At 36.9% G+C, this 21861-nt stretch overlaps 1 protein-coding gene across 1 annotated transcript in view; it reads left to right on the top strand.

The window, feature by feature from the left end:
• The window catches only part of LOC131558561 (ATPase family AAA domain-containing protein 2-like), a 28230-nt gene that overhangs the window by 3206 nt on the left and 3163 nt on the right, over positions 1–21861 (top strand). Inside the window, exons 2-19 of the mRNA XM_058806429.1 lie at positions 6989–7090; positions 8004–8115; positions 8299–8414; positions 9657–9831; positions 10442–10530; positions 10870–11029; positions 12220–12310; positions 12737–13052; positions 13620–13745; positions 14210–14390; positions 15828–16013; positions 17241–17376; positions 17527–17723; positions 18933–19092; positions 19493–19619; positions 19669–19781; positions 20307–20597; positions 21308–21429. Of these exons, the coding sequence (XP_058662412.1) occupies positions 6989–7090; positions 8004–8115; positions 8299–8414; positions 9657–9831; positions 10442–10530; positions 10870–11029; positions 12220–12310; positions 12737–13052; positions 13620–13745; positions 14210–14390; positions 15828–16013; positions 17241–17376; positions 17527–17723; positions 18933–19092; positions 19493–19619; positions 19669–19781; positions 20307–20597; positions 21308–21429 (2800 nt within the window). The remainder of the gene's footprint in view (positions 1–6988; positions 7091–8003; positions 8116–8298; positions 8415–9656; positions 9832–10441; positions 10531–10869; positions 11030–12219; positions 12311–12736; positions 13053–13619; positions 13746–14209; positions 14391–15827; positions 16014–17240; positions 17377–17526; positions 17724–18932; positions 19093–19492; positions 19620–19668; positions 19782–20306; positions 20598–21307; positions 21430–21861) is intronic.

Below are 21861 nucleotides of genomic sequence, written 5' to 3'. Positions count from 1 at the left end.
ATTGGAAAAAACATTTCTCTTGCTATTTAAAAAATCACAGGACTCAATGAAGTTTTCCAGCGGTAATATTTTAAGAATTGAATTCTACTGAATAATAAAAGGAAGGAGGGATTTTACTGCGACCAAAGCACCAACCAGGGATCTATAAATTCAGGTAGTGCCTGGCATGCCACAGATTTTCAACTAATCTTTATAAAATAATTTATTTAAATCCGTATTTTAATATGGAATTAAAAGTGAAATTTATAGGGAACAAAAAGTGTATGTGACAATAATATTGTGGTGTAGACCAGATGGTTAGAAAAAGCAAGCATCAGGGGGAAGTTGCTCAGTTGGATGTGTAATTTCTTGTATCTTGTTCATACACTAATTCCATGAATTGTTGAGTACTAGTGGATACATTTGTCAGGGTGTGTTTGGGTAACTGGAACATGTATCTATCTGGTAAAGATACAAACTTTGAATTTAGAGATTTAGCAGAGTCAACATATCAGGGAACTAGAAAGTCCCAATAAAATGTAATATGAAATAAAGTGCATTCGTGTATCCATTCATGCCATGTTTTAGATGGAAACAAAGGAAGTCTAGCCAGAATTATTCACTGACTTTGGGCGCCTTGGACCTGATATTTCATAGAAATTCATAACTATAGGCTACCTATAGTCCTCTAGAATCAAGGTCCAAGAATACTAAAAGAAGAAAGAAGGACAAGTTTTCTCAGTCAGTTTGGTTTAGATGAAGAACAGGTATCCTAAAGCTCAACTTCTGACTCTGGATAGCTGCAATTCCTGTATGATCTAAAGTCTATGAAATGTTAAATTACAAAATGAGATCTTAAGATTCCACAACCCAAGCTGGGAGGATTTAAAATAGAGTATAGAAAATGAGGAAAGCGGGATTAATAACAATTTTTTTAAAAATTATGATTTAAATTATTCCAGTATGGTTTTAGATTTTATAGAGAAAGAGAAGTTTGAATATCTCTGGGCAGTACTGAAATTCTTTAATCTAACAACTGTTCTGGAAGTGTTACCTTATTCACTATATCAAATACTTCTACAGCAAATGAGGTATTGGCTACCTCTCATTTAGCATCTCCTTCACCACAAACTGTTCACTTATTGCCAGATATAAATGAAATGGGGATCTTCTGAAAGAAACCTTCTCATTAAATGACCTGAAAAGGTATTCATACAGCTGAGATGAATTAACATTGTAAAAGCAATGTCAGATGTTTCTGATTTCCTAAATGAGTCACTGATGTTCTCTTAATGTGGCCTTTCTTTTGCATGAGTTTTTTGAATGTGGAATCACAAAGAAGCAAATACAGAATTAAATTTATAATGATTTCTTATTGTTGCTGGATCATTACAGATTTTAAAACACTAATTGTGAAGAACACAATTCAATATTTTAACTAATATTAATGACTGAAGGCTAGGGCAATTCAATATTTTAATATTACAATATTATTATTGTTTCAGTGGCACTGGTGGGTCTCAGCTGCTTTCCTACTTGAACATGCCTCTGAAAATACCATAAAGAAATGTGACTGTTCTAGTTCTAGAATACATCAGACATTAGTTTAAATTTTTAATTCACTTTTTACCTGTGACTTAATAATTCTTTTAATTCATACTTGCATATTTTAAAAGTTCAAGCACACAACAAATAAAGATAAAATGTGGGGGTTTTTTTTCAATATTGTACTGGCCCAGTTTGACATGTAATCTCCCTTTTTTTGTTTTGTTGTTTCCTATCACAATATTTGTGTGCATATCTGCATTACCTTTCTTTTATTCTTTATCTCCTTAAAAACACAGCTTTAATAAAGAAATTATTATCAGTTCTATTTTTTAAAATTACTTGTAGTGCTCCATCATGCTAACTCCATGTGTGTTGACTGCTTTATAAAAAAAACCCCACAGAATAGAAGAAAAAAAAATCCTTGGAAAAATAATGGAACATTTAATATGAAACTAATCAATAAATAATTAAAAATGAATAGCAGATTTAATGCAAATTCATTTGTGTTTATGAAAAGTAATCTGTGTTGGGTCTGGCTGAGATAGAGTTCATTTTCCCAGAGCAGCCCTCGCAGTGCTGTGCTCTGTGTTGGTAACTGGAAAGATACTGACAACACACCTGTGCTTTGGCTACTGCTGAGCTGCACAGACTTCAGCTTTTCTTTCTTTGCTTTGGTAAATGGCCTTATCTTAAGCTACTAGTTGTTCCCCATCTTATTTTTGGTGTCCTGTCACCCAGGGCTTGGTGGCTTGGTGGGCACCTGGCTTCCAGCCAAGATCAACCCACTTTATAATTCTATCAAACCATCTTTACTTTATATTTTCTGTAATACTGGTTGCTTAAAGGATGACGAAAATTGGGGTTTAAAGGTCTGTTGAAGCTGTTGACTTCGACAAAGTTTTACACCACTATAAATCGGTCTATTTTGTTTTGCAATCCTAGAACAAAGTAAGTTGGGTTTTTTTCATCATGCAGAGCTACTAAAATGAGCCTTACTAGCAAGCCTTTGTGCTGTCCATACTATTGGCTAGGGACTTTCTTTTGATGGCAGAAGAAGATGTTTTTATTCCCGGCAGCAAGTGGTAAATGCATGCATTGGTTGGGCTGAGACCTCCCTATGTGCCACTATGTATATGGTAAATCTTTGTTGTGAGGGTGGCAAGGTTGTCCAGAGAACCTGTGGATGCCCCAGCTGTGGAAGTGTTAAGGCCAGGCTCAATAGGGCTGGGAGCAACCTGGCCTAGTGGAAGGTGTCCCTGTCCCTGGCAGGGGTGTTAACTAGATGGTCACTAAAGGTCCCTTCTTACCCAGACCCTTCTATGGTTCTGTGATTGCCAAGTGTTGGGCATCAGGTGCCAGCCACAGTAAAGTCCCTCCAGGGACTTGGGGGTTGGGCATGATCAAGCTTGGAACTTTGGGGGGGCACTGCCAAGCAACCTGACAAACATTCCATAAACGTTCCACTGCACTTGGTCAGGTAGTGTCTCCTGCTTGCGGCTTCTCTTAAGGTTTACAATTCACAGACTGTGCACAGGAGGATGTATTTGTCAGGTGCTTTATGTGTAAAGATTTTGGACACAGTCAATGGTTAAATTGGCCACCAGTGCCTTCCTTTTGGTATTACCACTTGTAGAGAGATCTTTGCACCAGAGCATCTTTTATGTGGGCTGGTTTCTTGTGAACTGAAATGACCACTTCATGCCTAGGCTTTCAGTAGATGTTACCTTGCTTCTAAATTTATCTTCTTGGCACCAGAATTGGCTTCATGTTTAATTAACTTTTCTTTCATGCTTGCAAATAGTGTCTTGTTAGGAAATGTCAGAAAGTTGGATAAAGGCAAAGTGAAGCAGTCCTACATTTCTGCTTATGTGTCTATGACTTAATTCTCTTTGCTCAAATTGAAGCCCAAATTGACATTGTTTTCTGAAAGGTTTTCAAAGTATATCAACAGGGACATATTCTTTTTTCTAGTGTGTATATTCATGGAAAATCAGCATGAGACCTTAATTCCAGTTAAAAGAAGACTAAGCAACCTGTTGTCTGAGGATGGCTGTGAACTAAAATTCACTTAATGCTATCATGCTGAGCAACTTAAGTGCTGTGAAAAACTGCCATAATTTCTTTTTATCTTCATATGATCTTCAGAATTCTTTTTTTTCCTACTAAATGATATTCTTTTTATACTGTGTTCAGCAAGAGGGGAAAATTAACTGAAAATAATTTATATTTGCAAATCCTCTCTATAAAAAACAACATTTTACCTATTTTTAAGTAGTGTTGAAAAACTTGGTGAAGTGTTGATGACTTGCTTTATGCACACTATATTAAAATATCGTGCTAACTACTTGTGTTGTTTTCAGTGGGGTTTTTGTGCTCACCTGTCTGTGCTCTTACATATCAACTCTGTGTCTTACTACTGCAGAGGCAATCTTGCAAAAAAAAGGGGATGATGTGGAAAAGACACCTAGACAGCAAAGAGACTGTGGGTGTTCCACTACACAAAAGCAGATACCAAAATAATTTACTATTTTTCTATATGAATGGCATTTAATGTAAAGGAATTGCTTACTTTAATTTTAATTTAGCTGAAAACTTTTTCCAAAGCATAGTGTAATCTAAACTAATATTTTATTCATGTTCTCTGATTATAATTTAACATCTTACTATTACAGTCATGCCACAGCTACATTCTAAGGTGGAGGAAATACCTTCTTCAGAAGACAAGAAAGAGTAGTGAAATGCTGAAACATATAATATACTATGCTTGCTGAATTGCCTTACGATTTTTGAATGGATAAATAAAACCCCCAGCTTTTTACAAATAGCTGTCTCAGGGCTTGGGGTTTCATTCAAATCTTACTAAAAAGTGAATTTACTGGTATCTGATTTATCTGTGTTTGTTCTTGTGCCAGTATGTTCTTGCCTGCAAGCTCAAGTCATCCCTGTCCCAAGCAGAACTCATGTTAAAATTATAGACACTGATCAATATTTTTTCCTTGTCTTGGTTTTGCTCTGTTGAATCAAGGTAGTCCACTGTCTCCTTGAATGCCAGGAACTTTGTTTTCTAAACATATCCATAGCCTGATTTCATAGTTAGTTTTGGTCAGATATGAATTCCTTTGCAGTTTGTTTCAACCAGAATTTATCATAGTACTTTCTAAATCATCTCTCAAATGCTAGTATGATTTTTTTTTTTCTGCTAAGAATTGCTTTGTTCTAGGTTTTACCACACTCTTGGATAATTAACCTGTGACTTATTGATACAGCCAGTTTTGTATCTGGCCAAGTGTTTAAGTTTCACATCTACTAAGCCCTATTTTAGAGTAGAAATCCTTGTTATTAATCCTGGGTTCCTGAGTGGTGTTCCTATTCCCTCTTGCTGTGTGTTAGTTTAATCTTTTGCATGTATGGAGTGCCTTGAAATTGATACTATGAAGGCACCAGATATGCTCACAGGTTTTCTGCATGTTTGTGTGATTTTTCCTGTTTCTTTTAATTAGGAAAGTCTACATATGGAAACAACTGGTAAAGAAACAACTGACAATCCAGGTAGCATTGTAAGCTACTTCTGTTCTAAATTTCCTTGACTATACCCTAGCCAAAAGTTTTTTCTTAAGCAATTGAGATGGACTGAATTAGTGGGATTTTTTCATCTATTAAAAATCTGTGTTGCTCTTGACCTTATAAGCCATTGCCACAGATTCTAGGGCTGTACTGGAACAGAGCTCATAGGTATTCAGACAAAAAAGGTCTCAGTGTTTTTCCAAAAGAAGTGCATGACAAAAAGGCTGTGGACAGGAGGGAGTACCTGTAGTGTAGGACATTTTGAATATATCATTATTTGCAACAGTACTTAAAGAGTTTAATGTTGTGTGCAGTAATTTCCTCATAAGGAAGTGAATGAAGAAGAAAAAAGCTTTGCTTTGTTGAGTGCTATCAAGATACATTGGAAAGTACATTTTAGGCACAGTTTTTCTGAAGAGCTCATTTCTTGCATGGGAGCAAGATTTTTTGAATGGAAATACATGCATATTCTCAACTTTAAATTTCTTACCTTCATTCTGCCAGCACCTTTTCTAAAATGTCTTTATTCTGTGTACATGCTATTAATTTTTATCTTTTGGGATCCTTATTGTTTTCCAGTAAAAGTATGACCTATCTAGCCTTGAAAAAATAGTAATTAAAGAGACTTTATATTCTTACTCAAGTATTTTACTGTTCTCATTAAAAATCAGGTGTGTGTTTTTTCACTTCTATTGTGCATTGATTAACCCCTGCCTGCCTTGAAACTTCCCCTGAACTTAGAGATGGGTGATACACATCCTGTTTTCTGCCTCTTTGACTATCCTGCTTTATCTTAAACTTGTTTGTGACATTATTCTGAATTCTTTGCTTTCAACAGCACCTAGAAGATGTGAGACAGATTCTTCAGTCCATTCTTCATCTGTCTCAGAGAGAGATTCATGCAAAGGGAACAAAAGGTTTGTGTATGGTTAAGTGATAGTTTTTCTGTCTCAATAGTGCTGACTCAATAATGCTCTCAAGGGGTTTTGGACTGGTGGCAAATAAGATAATTATTATTACTGTGGTAGTCTAAGAGTATAAAGAAAACAAACACTGGCAGTGGCAGGCCATTCCTTTTACTAGCCATCAGATCTTATTTGGGAATGCAGTATTGCAGTATTTGTGGTCATTGATAAAGTGATGATGAGGATTGTGGCTGAGATTGTGTAACTGAAGTTAATTTGTTGTGTAACTGAAGCCAGAATCTCCCTCTGAAAACCTTAGACTATTTAATCTTGAGAGATGAAAGTTATTTTCTTAAAACCAAAGACAATTTAGTTAGAGGGAGAGCCTGCATGGAAGTTTTAATGGATTTTTTTTTTTAATCACTCAAACACTGATTCTGGTGTCTCTTTGGAATCAGTTCATGTTTCTGTGCGAAACTATCCTTAAACCAGAAAAATATTAAATGAAAATCTAATTTATGAATTGCGGTAGTAATGACAAAGGAGTGTCAGATCATTCAAAGAGAGCATGGAGAGTGCCTTCCCTTGCTAGATAGGAGCATTTTGTTTAGTATCATTGAAAGCAGACAATTATGGAAGGAAGGGGTTTTGAAGTCAAGTTTTTAAATAAGTTTAAAATGTTGATGTGTCACAGAGTGGCTACATAATGCTAAGTGAAACTATTTGTGTGTCTGAGAGAGAGACAGAGACTGGATAAAAGGAGTAACTTGGTTAAGAAATTTCTTTGCACACTAGTGATACATTTTACCTTCCTAAGAAAAATCAAATTTGCTGTCACAAGGAAAATCACATAATGTACTTTGAAAAAAGATAAAATTTCCAATGATCTGAAAACTTTGTATATTTAAAAGTAAACTCCGAGCTAGTGTTCACTTAAATTTTGGTATTAATTGGAGTGCATTTTAATTTTTTATTTGTTTGAATGTTTGCAGACAGAGATATGGAGTCCTCAGCAGTGATTCCTTTTCCTCTTCTGATGATGATGAAGATTTTGAAATACAGAAGAAAAAGAGAAATTTAAGGAGGTTAATGAAATTAGTGAATGGGGGGGGGGGAGGGAGGGAGGGAGGGAGGGAGGAGTGTGCCTGGGAGGACTTTGCATATGCCTAACAAGTGTTGCCATCTTCATATTGTACATTTTCAAAATTGTCATACCTGTTGGTATTGACAACTGTAATTGGAGTCTCTAAAACCGGATTTTTAGGATTGACTTTTAATAAGAAATTTAATTTCCAGGTGGGAATGGGAGGAAATGTAGAGATACACACATTGATGTGTTTTCTTGATGTAAAATTTCATTGCTGCTGTGTTTTGCTGTTGTTTTTTCAAAGTGAAAACCACTATAAGAGAAAATAGGGGAAATAGGTTTTGTTACTTAACAAATGTTCTAGGAATATTAATTTAATAACAGTCTAACAAATGAGTTTTCAACCTGACATCTTTCAGATGTGTATCTTCTGGCACACAGATTCCAAAGTCCTCAGGAAAGCCCAGGAGTTGTGGGCAGCCTTTATAATGTTAACACCCACTGAAATAAGTGTTCTCCTGGGCTATAACTTTTTGAAGGTGAAAGTTAAACTATTTGAAAGATGTCAGTGTGTTTGGGAAGAGGAGGAATTTTCCATCATATCAATCAAGGGCAGTCCATGGTCTCCACATATGGAGTAATTGTTCTAAGCTTGTATTCCTATATGTGCTGTGTTAACTGGCTTGGGTATTCATAAGTGATAATGTTAAAATAATTAACTCAGTTTAATGTCTGGAGAGACAATTTTCTTTTATCTACTCATAGCCATTAAATGTAAAACACTGGAATGAGTATTTACCTATTTAGGAAGTTTATGCTGGTTAATAAGGTCTTCTGCGTTCACTTGCTGCCTTTAGAAAATCAAAAATCTTCTATCTGCATTGTAAGTTGGAAAGCACCTTTTTTTTCTCAGTTCAAATCAGATCTCTTCTGGTCAGCTTTCAGAAGTGTGCCTCAACAGGAGTTGACAAGGATACCATGAAAACTGGAGGAAGTCTGGCTGACATGGAACAAATGCAAATAGATGGTTCAGTAAGTATTTTTGATTCATTGTGGCAGTGAGACATTTGCAGTATTTATGAAACTTCTAGTAATGGACCATCTATAACTTCCTTGAGTTTTCTCTCAAGCAATCCAGCTTCTCATGGAACCTTATCAAGGCTGCAGCTTTTCTTAACATATAAAATGTGTTCTTTCTGTTGACTTCATCTTTAGGTACAGTTTGATGGTGTGGGTGGTCTTTCTGACCACATTTCATCTTTAAAAGAGATGGTCATTTTTCCATTGCTTTATCCCGAAATCTTTGAGAGATTGAAAATTGAACCTCCAAGGTAACAGACACTGTTTAAAACTCTTAAATTCTAATTAACATATTTTCAGGAGAATTAAGCTGGGGCATCAATATGTTTTCATGCTTCCAAATTTTCAGCAGTTGATTTTTCTTCAACAGTAGTAAAACATAACTTAAAAAAATAATTCGTAGAATCCAGTATATATGTTGGCCCAAAGATTTACTGTGTGGTGAGACCATCCTTTCAAAGTAAAGTGTCTTGCCTTTCAAAGGCAGAATTGGGGATTTTTTCGTTATAGCTCTAAATGGAAATGGACTTGATTGGTTTGTAAGCAGGAAATACTTTCTACTCAAAGTCAAATGTTTGTTTAGTGAAAGTCCACTTGTCTCTGCCACCAACTCTTTTTTTTTTTCAAGTTCTCAAGTATCACTTTTGCAACTGATAGGATATGCAGCTAGAAACTTGCAGTATTTGTTGTACTTGAGCTAAAATAAGAATCCGTCCTCTTTTTGCAGAGCTAAGTGGCTTCTGTGTTAAAAAAAAATACCAGTGTTTTACTTGTTACCTTTATACATTCTTGGTCAACAAAACTCAGTCATGGCATATTGAACTAGGACCTAAAATTCTTTGCCTGCAATAACTTAAAAAATATTTCAAAATAGAAAGAAAATATTTCTGTGCTTTGCTTCTTCATTAATTGAAATTCTTTTTTGAAGCAGCAGTGCTTTTCTAGTTGAGGTAAATGCAGAAATGCAGAATATCTTTCCAGCTTTAGAATACTTTTTCCTTTATCACCAGCAAAGGGAAGCCAATTCCAGTAACTCAAAGCTTTTTAAAGGGGAATCAAATGTTTTACTATAAAAACTTGACTTATTTGAAAAAAAAAAATGAATATGGAGTGCATTGTTGAAAAATGAACTGATGATTCCTAAGTTAGCCTAGTCTCAGATTCTGCATTGGAAGTTTGCTCTTGTTTGGCTCCAGCCACCCCTGCTGGATTGCCAGAAGTTTTGAGAGTGTCCTTTTAGGATGCTGCAAGCTTTTATCAAGGTTTTGTATTTCCTCATTATCTTCTTTACTGCTTTTTTGCTGCCTTGGAGAATTATGCAGGAACATTTCTTACTTTTCTGATACTTCAGCTGTTAGTGTTATCTTCCCCATGAGGTGTTTTGTTTAGGAGAGTAGAGTTGTGTGTTTTAAGGATGGGGTTTGTAAAAGGTGCTTTTCCATGACGTTTTGTTCTTATGTGACTTTTTAAATTTTTTTTTTTTTTTATTGCAGAGGCTGTCTATTCTATGGTCCACCGGGGACAGGAAAGACACTGCTTGCTCGTGCACTTGCTAATGAGTGCAGTCAAGGTGACATGAGAGTGACCTTTTTTATGAGAAAAGGTGCTGAGTGCCTGAGTAAATGGATAGGAGAATCTGAACGACAGCTTCGTACATTATTTGAGGAGGTAAGGTTGAAATTTGGCATGTGCTCTGTATGAGTTTGAAATAAATTTCTATGTTCTACTTGTTTTGTCAGCTCCTTTCACTGAAATGGGATTGTCACTGTTTCCTTTTTCAATGAAGTTTTAGGGGTTGAAATCTTGAGATGTATTGGGAAAGGTTAGTAAAGGAAATAATAAAATCCTGCAAAGCACCACCAATACCACCCCCCTCTCCCCCAAAACAACAAACCCAACAACCTCCCAAAAAGTCACAAAAATGTTTCAAGAAGTAAGAGATGGTGGCTTAAGATCAGAGGGAAAGAGGCTGAAAGCAGGGTCATTTAAACTGATAACAGAGAGTTGCTTCCAGAACATGTAACTTAGCTAAGTCCTGTCTCTGTTCTTGTGGTTGCCAGGGAGATGTAAAAACTCCTGATGTGGTTTGTTTCTTGTCACCCAGTCTCCTAGAGTTGATATAGGCTGTTTTCTGTTACTCATGCCACTTTACTCCGTGACCTCAGTTAACAGAGTCTGAAAAATATAGTTGCCTTTCCAACCATAATGTTTTTCATTCATTTTCTCTTTCAAATAGGGCTGTTTTCCTGATGTCAATATTCCTGTGTTTTCATTGTAGGCCTACCAGATGCGACCTTCAATTATTTTCTTTGACGAGATTGATGCTCTGGCTCCTGTACGGTCCAGTAAACAAGACCAAATTCATAGGTAGGATATGTTTTGTATCTACATAGAAGCTGCTTGATATTTTTGAAAAAGAGATGGCAACTTATTTAACTTCAAGTGACCCATTCATTACCCATTAGTAATTCCATGAAAATGAATCTCAGATTTTTAAACAGTAATTGAAAACTGTTTGCTGAGTTTGATATCAGCAAAAGGTCTGTGTTACCTTGCCTGTATTTTATTATGGCTTAAAATGAGTCTTTTGCTAAACAGAATCTCATCAGTAAAAATTTGTCCTTTTTGAGTGATCATTGGACAAGGTTATGTGTAACTGAAGAAAATTTACTAAGCTGGTGAATGAAAACCATATTTTTCTGTTAGCTCTATTGTGGGGACACTTCTGGCACTTATGGATGGCTTAGCCAGCAGAGGAGAGGTTGTGGTGATAGGAGCCACCAACAGACTGGATTCTATAGATCCTGCTTTGCGAAGACCTGGGCGCTTTGAACGAGAATTCCGCTTCAGTTTGCCAAACAAAGAGGTCAGAACTTCAAATCAACCTTGCACTTCTGTGGCAAAGTCCATCTTCATGACAAATCCCTGTAATAAGGCAGCATTGTGCTGCAGTGCAAGTCTCCATCTGTAGTGTACAGTTTGGACAAAGCTATAGGGAGACAAAAAGGGACATTGGAGAAATTGCATTGTAGTGTACAGGGCAGACCTGGTGCTGAGTATATATGATTAGGGTGATTTCAACAAGTAGTTGATTCTCATTCTCTAGTTTTGGTTGCTCTGTGACCGGTGAAGAAAATAGGATGCTGATAGTAACTAAAATGTTTAAGAATGGGTATATTAATTAGTTTTAAACTACCCCTCTAGCATCTTGAAATTAAAAGAAAGGGTGAGAGAATGCCTCCTTGGTAGCAAAAACTTTGATCAAGGCTGATGCTAGAGCAAATTAAATATGTTGGGATCTTACTGGAAGTTATTGACAGGGACGTGGACAAAGATGTGAAGGATACTGCACAGGTGCAGGGCTTGGGAAGCTTCTAGTTCAATGGCAATAGTTAAGCAATATAAAAATGGGTAAATAAAAATATTGAAAGGCAGGAGATAGCATGCAAAACTGGTGACCTCTTTTTTGTGTTTTCTCACTGGCTGTCTCTGATATTTCTTATCACTTCTTGGAAAAAGGACAAAAAGGCTTATTGGATTAAAAGCTAGTAAAAGTGCACAAATATTTTTCTCCAGCTTTCATCTGCTCTCAGGAAGAGGAGATGAGATGTCATTAAAAAGATCTAATGCATGATTCTCTACTGTGATAGAGTTCTAGAAATCTGCCATAATTAATCTGTCTGCTAAAAGTTTCATGAAATTTTACTTAATTTGAGAGAATTTTCTTTGATGAAAACACTGCAGATAAAGATTTTACAATGATTTTTTCTTTGGAATCATTGGGTCTCACACTTGGGAAAACTCACTTTTATGGTACATGTTAAATGCCTTTTACTTTACTGCAGCCCCCAGCAAGAGTTTAATGTAACAAGTTCAGAATTCTTAAATTTCCTGCTTGAAGAAGCAGACAGTGTATTAATAATTGACCTTTAAAATACTAAAAGGTTTAGCAGATAAGAAAAGCATTTGTATTGGTATAAGGGATTTTGTGGGTTTGTGTTGTCATTGTTCCTTTAAAAGAAAACTTAGGCCAAACTAAAATGCAACTGTTTCCAGGCAAGAAAAGAAATTTTCAAAATTCACACACGAGACTGGAAGCCGAAGCCTTCCGACCACTTACTTGAAGAGCTGGCTGAAGAATGTGTTGGTGAGCTTGAAAACTGTGGGTTGCCACATGTGGCTTGAGTCCTACGGAACCTGAGCTTGTAGCAGGCAGCACTAGAGCCCTTGTAACTTGTGGCAGAGGGAGGCAGTGAGGAGGCACTTGGCATGGGAGCAAATTTAGACACTGCTTTCAATTTTCTTCTTGTCTCTCAGAACATTGAATGGGTTTGTGACATCTTTCCCAGGAACGAAGTTTTGAGCAGCAAGCTGCTGCCTGAGTGCAGGATATTAGGCTGTGAGGCATGTAACAGAACTTTTCTGTGGTGCAGTAACTCTTTAAATTGTCTCTTAGCCTGGTAATTTATGGCTGCATACAAAGTCTTTCAGTGTTGCCCTTTAGAAGTATTGGCCTTGAATTCTGTTTTGTCTGAGATTGGCATAACATTTGATTCCTGTTTTGTTTATTTAGGATACTGTGGTGCTGATATTAAAGCCTTATGTGCCGAAACTGGTCTCTGTGCTTTGCGGCATCGCTATCCTCAGCTATACGAAAGCAGACAGAGACTGCAGATAAACATGGATTCAATTAAAATAAAAGCAAATGATTTTTCCATGGCCATGCAGAAGACTGTTCCAGCTTCACGGAGGGCTGTGCCTTCCCCTGGGCAAGCACTATCAGCTATTTCAAAGCCACTGTTAGAAGACACCCTGGAAAGGATTTTACAAACCTTGCAGAGAGTATTTCCCCATGCTGAGCTTGCACTAAAGAAGGACCAACAGCAAGGTAGAACATCTACATCCACTTGTTTTAAAATCTGCCGGAGCAAAATCTTGGGATCTGGGCAATCAACATACACAAATGTACTCAGCTGTACTAGCAGCACAATTTTATAATTTGTGTGTGCCCAGTGCTGGGTGGGAGCTGTGAGTGACATGCAAGAGCAGTCAAGAACTACACATTCTCTGCTGGAGGACCCTGTTTCTGACAGGAGCTAACATCACATTTATCTAAGCTTTAAATTATTAGCACCTCTTCAAATAAATGTTTAAAGCAGGAGAAATGTTTTTCAAGTGTCTGGGAGCTACATAAGTTGTTCCTAACCATCTTTATTCTAAGGAGAAAAACTCACAAGTTTTTGTCAACAGCAAGATAATACCTGTTGCAAATCGTGGGACATAGGACAGCTTTGTAGAGACTTTTACATTCTCCTTTGATTTGTGGTAGAATGAACTCTTCAGGAAATAGCATTCAAAGGATGAAAGACAAAAGAAGTGTTTTTCAGCACCGATTTTGAAAGTGTATTAATACAAGACAGAGATGGATTATGCAGGAAAGTTAACAACCCTTTCTTCTCTTTAAATCCTGTTTTAGGAAATTATGTGATTGATAGTGATGAGGAATCACCAACAATTTCTGAAGAGAAGCAGACCCATAAAACGTGTGATCACAAGAAGGCAGAATTCCTCACTTTCAGCAGGTACGTTTGTCCCTGTTATGGCTGTTTTTAAGACAGCTGAGTGTGTGAGCTCTTTGGTGTGAGGGATGCTAGATGAAGGAGCTGAGTGTGTGTGGAAGGATCAATATTTGCCAGACATAAGTGTGAAGGTTCAGCTGGTTACTCCTGTTCTGAGTACATTGCCCTGACCCATCAAACTGAACTGTTGTGTGGGTATTTGGCTGGACAGTCTCTGGGATTTAAGAGCTGTTAGTTAAGCCAGCCAAAAGAGTAGCAGATGTGCTGGGGACTGGCAGGATTTCTAGCAGAGGCAGAGTACCAGTTTGTGAGAAAGTAGGCCTTGATAGTTTTCCTGTTCACGGACCAGCTTATTATTTTGTGGAACAGGGAGAGTATTTCCAAACAAGGTGTATAGGAAAAAACTTTAATGTCTGTTTTCCTATTCATCACTCATTTTTAAACTTGTTTTCTACTTATTGATGTAGAAATCCTCGTGACCAACCAACATCTTACAGGCCACGCTTCTTGCTAATTGAAGAGCCAGGATCTGGGCAAGCTTCTGATTTGGCAGCTGCAGTAATACATTCCCTGGAGAAGTTTCCAATTTATTCACTAGATACACCAACTTTGTTTGCTAGCACATTACCAGATGAGACATGTGTACAGGTAGCTTTTTTTCTTGTTAGTCTCATAGGATTAGTGTATAAACTAGTGAAGTAAGCAAAAGTCATTGTCAATATAACTGGCCTGACTTAAATGTGCTGTTTTGTTTACTTCTGTCTGAAAATCCACTTTTCCAATAGAATGACACCATGTAAGGATTTTATACATAGCCATGTTATCCATTTGAAATGTAACAGGGAGAATATTACTAGAAGCTCAGGAAGATGGGAATTGCTGCTAATAAACCTCTCTTTGTGGCAAGAAATCCTGCTGGTCTCATGTGGGATTTAGAAAGTTGTTTTTGTTCCTTCTTAAGAGTCTGTGCTACCAGTAGATGGCTCTGCATCGACCTGACAGCATGTCAACGCACATTCTGTAGCCTCTTTTTTGTTTGTAGGGCAGCCAAGGTTTTGAGGCAAAGAATTTTTTTCTTTGTTTGGAGTTTTTTTACATATGCAGCTTTTAATGCTGCATTACATGCAGCAAAAGTGTTAAAATGGAATACTTAGATTTGTATGATATTGAGTTTTCATTAACTAGGAAAAGGAAATGTAAACAATTTAGTGCTGTTTTGCTTTTTTACTTTTGGGCAGTAAATCCACTTTGTTTTTTGGCATCACTGTGTTAAAATATTGTTATCTCTAGTAGCAGCATTTCAGAGCTGTGCAAGTTAGGACAGACACATTAGGTGACTGGATACTCAATTGTCACATAGGAGGAGCAAGTATTTTTCAGATTGTTAATCTGAAGTGGTGCATGGAGAAGTTTGTTGTGTGAAAGGACTGTTCCACTTCCCTCATGCAGTAGATGTGAGTTGTCTTCTGTGATTGAGGTGCCATCTGTAGGCAGTGGCTTGTGTTTTTTCTAAGCCCACGTTTGGTAATGAGAGGCAGTGAGTGATTTAGCTCTTCAGACAGTCTAAGGACTGGTCACCTCTCATAAAATGTGCTTGAAGTTATGAATTATAGCCAGGCACTTTGTGCTGTGTTAGCCCTCATCTTTTCACATACACCTTTGTTTGTTCAGCCTGTGCTCCAGGCTGAATTGGGTGTGTGTCCCTTCTGAACTGAAAATGATTTAGCTGCAGTTGTGTAGTGATTTCTCCAGGCAAATACATCTTGCTGAAGAGTTAGCTTTGGGGGTTTTTAGGCACACCACTACATTGGGTGAGGAATTCTTAGGCTCTTTAGAGTTATTTTATACCTAAGTAGTTTTGAAATCAGGCAGAGATTCAAATCTGTTACTCTCTGCATAAAAATGTCCATATTGGAGTCAAAGTGCAAATTTTACCTGATTATTAAGGAGTCATTTATCAATTTGTCTTCACATCTTGTGTTTATACCTCTTATTTCATAAGGTAGTTTGACTGATATCTAGTTTTTTAGTAGTCTGTTGTATGTGGTGGAGTTTTTTTATCCAAATAACCTTTCATTTTACTAGTTGATGCGAGAAGCTCAGAGATCAGCACCGAGTATCATATATGTCCCACAAATCCCTTCATGGTGGGACACTATTGGAACTACGCTGAGATCTGTTTTTACAACACTACTGCAGAACATCCCAAGGTTTACTCCAGTTTTATTCCTTGCAACATCTAATGTACAACTGAGAGATCTCCCAGAAGAGGTATTACAGCCGATACTTTTCTTCCTTTGTTACTCAATTTCTTGATAATTTGTAACTCCCTGAAGCATTAGAGTTACATGCCTCTCTTAAGCAAATTGGTAGCTGTTACTCAAGCATCCAAACCCAGTCCCTTAAAACTTGCTTAGACAAAACAGTGCTGAAAGCGTTTGCCTAGTATTTTCTGAGTAAAAATTGACTTTGATCCAGCTTTTTCTCCCTTCTCACATACTCAAGATTATTAGACAGATGTATGGACTTGCTTCCAACAATGGTTTTGGTGGCTTCAAGGTGGTTAGCTGTGTCCTTAGTGAAGAGTGTGGTGCTTGAAAAGTAGCTAGGAAGGAAAGACTGTTTTTCTGAAAACATTTTTACAGAAAAGTCAGATGTATTTTTGCTGAAAAAATACAGAGGTCACAGTGTTATTGATGGAATGTCATTTCAAATGTAAGTTATTAAAAAAAATTGCTTCCTTCATCGAGGTGAGAACTCAACATATTAGAAAGCTAAGTTTCAGTTTCTGCTTAAGCAACTTGGAAATCAATTTTTAGGTGTATTCTTTAAGAAAATTCCTCAAGAAGACATGCTAAGCGTTGTAGACATGTGAGACTGCTCATTAAAGGAAGGTGTTCAAAATGTGAATGTGTTGCTCAGATTATTTTGTCTGAGTAACAGAAGTTTTCATACTGTTAATAACTGCCTTCTAAAATAAAGATTGAAATCCCTTCCATAATTTTTGGTAGTAGAAATAGAAAAATTACGGAATACAACTTGGAAGTATTTAAATTGAGACACTTCATTTAAATTAATTGAAAATAAAATCAGAGAAAGCCCAATCACCTTACTAAAAAGCCAGCACTTTTCCTCTGAGCCTTGCCATTTTCCCTTTGTAGCTGCCATAAAGATTCAAGCCAAAGGACAGCAAGGCACATAAATGGAAAATAAGCAGCCTTTGGGATGGTAAATCCCCAATCACTCCTTTCTCAGTTGTTTATAATTCAGTTTCTTCATGGAGCTTAAAATCTAGAATGTGATCCTTAGAAAAGGCACTTGAAATTGCCATGCTATAAGAACCTAGTCTTTTAAGGCCACAAAGATAACTGTTAATTTATAGTCTTGTCCAGAGAAGTATTCGGTTTAATTCAGAGAGGTACTAATTTTTTTGGAAGAAAATATAAGAAGTGTGCATGGCCTTGTATAACTGAAGTATATTTTCTCTTCATGCCTTAGATAAAAGCATTGTTTAATAATGAATATGAAGAAGTTTTCAGAATACCACGTCCGACTTGTGCTGAGAGAAGACGTTTTTTTGAGGACTTAGTTATGAAGCAAGCTGCTCAACCTCCTGCATTAAAAACCAACACAAGTGAGGAGGATGTTCTACATATAAAACTTTGCTAACTCTAGATTAACAGTTAATAAAGTATTTGCTTGGGTGATAATTTTCTATCAATCATTTTTCATGTGCTTGTATATGAGTACCATCAATTAACTACAACTTTCTGATTCAATTCAGCTTGCCAGCCTTTGGAAGTGCTGCCTGTAGCACCACCACCTAAGCCTCGAAAGCTGACAGAGGAAGAAATAAGACAGTTGGAAGAGCAGGAAGAGGATACATTGCGTGAACTCAGGATTTACTTAAGAGATGTGGCTCAAAGACTTGTCATTGACAAACGTTTCAAAGTATTTACAAAGCCCATTGTCTCAGAGGAGGTTAGTATTGACTTATAATGCCTTTATAACTGTGTGTATTCATAATTCCTCTGTGTTTATATTTCTTGGTGTTCTTGTGCTCTTTCTAGGAAGGTTTATCTTTCATGTTAGGACCATACTATTCTGATTTTCCAAGAAGAAAGAAGTGAATTTTGCTTTTACTTGACTCCTTGAGACTCTCAAATGTTTATTATTTGTGTATTCACTGAAAGCCCTATGTTCTTTCTAAAAGGTCTTTAAAACTTTAGAATATTTCAGTTAGAAGGGATCTACAAGGAAGGTCTAGTACAAGTGCCAGTTACACCAAATGCCGACACAATTTGCCCATGGAAAGGTTTGGATACATAGGTATGTTACAGCACTAAAGAGCAGAGGGATCACTTTATATTTATAAAAATACCTAAAGAGCTGCTTTAATAAAGTCTAAAGCTCTTTGATTAAATAGTTTCTGTGAGAACAGGAGTAGAAGCAACAGTTTGTCAAATGAATTTTCAGATACTATTCCAATTTCATCTGTGGTTTTTCTCAGTACATAATCAACAATGAGGGCTGTTGTTTTTTCTTGCTCCCATACACTTCCCATTGAATTTAATGAATAAGTCTATGCCAGGGGCATGTACTTCAAAGTCAGTTGTAGTTTTAAGATAGCTGTGCATTTCAGCAAAGTCCCATTCCTCTAAGCATCCACTCACTTTTCTTTTTCTTTCCTTTAGTTTCCAAGGTGTGAATAACCTATAAACATATAGATCATCTAAAGTAGTCATTAGGCTCCTTTTAAGCTCTAAGTAAAGAAATTGACATTTCTGGGTCCAGTTATCTCATTCTAGAGTAGATGCTTAGGACTGGTGCTTCAAAGGTGCAAATCCTGCAGTTTTTTTCTTGCTGCCAACAACAAAGAGAATCCAAGATGACATTACTGAGAAAGGTTTCTCTGCTGTGATTTTCTAAAAGGAAATGAAATGCATCCTGCCAGTTCTCCTCTCTGCTCCACACATGCTTCTGACCACCCTGCTTCTTTTTTTCCTCTCTCTTGGTCTGTCTCTTCAAAGACACCTGAAATACCTTTTCTATTTTCAAGAAGCTGGTTATTTTCTGCATCTTTGAGGGTGTTATAAATATTTAGGGCCTTTATGAAGTCCTTTATTTGACTTTATGAAAGTCATTAATTTTTGTAGCTTAAATCTCAGAGCATGCATATTTAATTTGTAGGCACCCAATTACAAGGACACCATTAAACAGCCCATGGACCTCTTGACAGTTCTCTCCAAGATTGACATGCACCAGTACTTAACAGCAAGAGATTTTCTGAAGGACATCGATCTAATCTGTAGCAATTATTTAGACTACAAACCAAATAAAGGGCCTGGAGGTATGGGTGTATTTTTATGCCTAATTTGGAAAAATTTCAGATGTGTAAATTGATAGATTTTTTCTGTGGAAATTTAGTAATCCCACAGTGGATATGGTATCAGATAAATTTAAAGAACCCCATTAGACAGTTTTAAACAACCCCAGAGAGCATTTATTGCCAGGTTGTAAATGTTTTAGTATTAAATATACTGTTTGGGTATGGAATTGTGATAGATGTGTTCATTGATAACTAGTACTTTTTCTTAAATAATAACTTTTCTGGTTTTATGCTGAAAATACAGACTGAGATAATCTTTCAGAACCTGCATATGAAAAAAACCCCAGTCATTCTAATTAATCAAAATAAAGAGTTTCATTGACTGGTGGAAAATGCTCAGTTCTGGCTGTAAAAATTTCAGATCATTTCCTGAGGCACAAAGCTTGTACGTTGAGTGATACTGCATATTCCATAGTGAGGAATGAAATGGATGAAGGTTTTGAGCAACGCTGCCAAAAAATTAAAGACTCTCGTAAGGAAAGAGGTATGTTTTTTGATGCTCAGGATTTTAAGACTTGTCTCATGCTTTGTAACCAGCCACACAAGACCCAATTCTTTGCTCTGCGGGTATAAGAAAGCAAACCCAAAGTGTAATGAGAAATGGAAGATGCCCACAGCACCTGTGGACACCAGTGCCTCCTGCTCTAATGGCAAGTTGCATTTTATTTAGACTTTCTTGTAGAAGGTGCTAAAGTCACTGCTACCTTCTCTGTTTCTGTGGCCTAAAAGCAGGTTGTGATGCTTGGTTCTTCATGCCAGAGGCATTGAATTTTTCATTATGCTGCTTCAAATTGTGGGGTAAATCCTGAGGTCTTTCATTCAGTATGGTTCTGAAATTAATTGCACTGGCTGCATGACATTGTAAGAGCCTGGCCTTGATGTCCCAACTGACATTTAATGCACCTATATCTTGAAGTTCAAAGCATTGTCTGCATCTGTTTTGAATATTTAGCTAGTTTTCAGTTACATGAAACAGTGTTTTTCCCTTCTCTGCCTATAATATATCTAATAGAGAACTGATCTCATGAACTTGCAACCTTTTCTCTAGACACATGTAGGGAGATGGTGCTGAAGCTCCTGTGGTTATTTTCCTTGCAAGATGCTGCTGCTGTGTTTTGAAGAAAGAACTGCTTTGGGAATGGTTTGATTTACTTTTTTTTGGTATCTCTTTGTAGATAAGTCAAAAAGAAAATGCAAAATGAAGGAAGACTCTTCAAGTGTCTCAGTAAAGAGGGAGAATGTTCAGTTTGTATCCTCCCAGGACAGTCCTATGGAAGAACATGAAAATGTACTTCAAGGACACCAGAAAAATGTGACAGAAAATGAAAGTGCGAGAGTGACCCTTGTGGCTAAATCCCCTGCTGGAGAAAAGAGTGTTGTGCTTCCTGAATGTTCAGACCTAAGAGAGGAGAGTGAAATGCCAGATTGCCAAATAGCCAGAACTGTTGAAGATGCAGGTTCAAGTGGTAAGTGAAAGGTCAAACAGGTAATTTAGCTCCTTTTGATTCTTGAGGAGGGTTACACTATTTTAGGTTTTAGCCTTCTTGAATTTCATTCTGTTACTTCTTTTGTGTCTCTCTCAAATCAACACACAGTCTTCCTTGCATAATGATGTTGTTCCTGTAGTTACATTGGCTACAGCCATGGTCTTTTACAGCGGCTGTTCTTTTTTTTTTTTGAATCTACAGTTTGTTTTCCAAATGGTACTGAATTGTGCAAGTATCTTCCCAGTAATAAGCAGCCTAAGTGTAAACTGTACAGCTGTACTTAAAACAGTGGGGACCCAGAGAACCCTGTGGAATAGAAGAATTATGTCCTAATGTTTGAAATATAAGATGTGTAGATGTGTTTCCTAACCTAAAATACTACTTTTTTAGACCATGTTTGGTTTTTTTAACTTCAGGTTTACTGTGCAGTGCTGGAGTGGCAGCATGAATATTTTTTCCTAGTTTTATCCTGCCTTTTTTTCCCTAGTGCTTTTTTTCATGTCTGAGTTCCTAGTTTTTATGGAGCAGTACCAGAAGGATAGAAGTCAAGCATTTCTCTGTAATAAAAAATAGATAACAATTCTGTCTCTGTTACTGCAGAGGGCTAGTCTTTTCCAGGTACAGGATAATTCACTGATACTGTATTACAGATAAAGAAATCTTGATTTCAAAAATGTGTGTAATTCCAGATTCACAAGTACATCATACAACTTGTGTGGGACATTCTCAAGTGGATGAGCAACTGCAAGTATGTGGAGAAGCAAAGAAAATTCACACACAGGGAGTGTCTGTGGATTACTCTGAACTTAGAGTAAGTCTAATTTCAATTTTGTTGATACTGAAGTAGGATGTTTTCTTTCTACCTGTATGGTTGTCAATTAAGTCACTTGTTAACCAATGCCAATTCAAACAATTAATGAGAGGGATATATAGCTTGTGAAATGATTCAGCCTGTAATGACTGTTGTTTCCAGAGCTGGTGTTGGTGGCTGCTTTTGCTTTTGGTGAACTGAATTTTAGGAGACTGTTCTCTTCCTCATTTTCAATGTTTGTTAAGTTTTAAGTTAGCTCACTGTCAACCTGCTACTGCTGTTGGTTAGCAGTTTTTATGATGGACTGGGGAGATGGGTATCTTGGTTTGCTGTTTGCATGCTTTCATTAATTAGGACCTGGAAAAGTACCTTGATTTTTAGCAGTGATGACTTTAAACCTGAAATTAGAAGGTTGATCAAAAGATTGTCTTG

Source organism: Ammospiza caudacuta, chromosome 1 (assembly GCF_027887145.1).
Source record: "Ammospiza caudacuta isolate bAmmCau1 chromosome 1, bAmmCau1.pri, whole genome shotgun sequence".
Classification (NCBI taxonomy): Eukaryota; Metazoa; Chordata; class Aves; order Passeriformes; family Passerellidae; genus Ammospiza; species Ammospiza caudacuta.
This window is presented reverse-complemented; position numbering and strand designations above follow the sequence as displayed.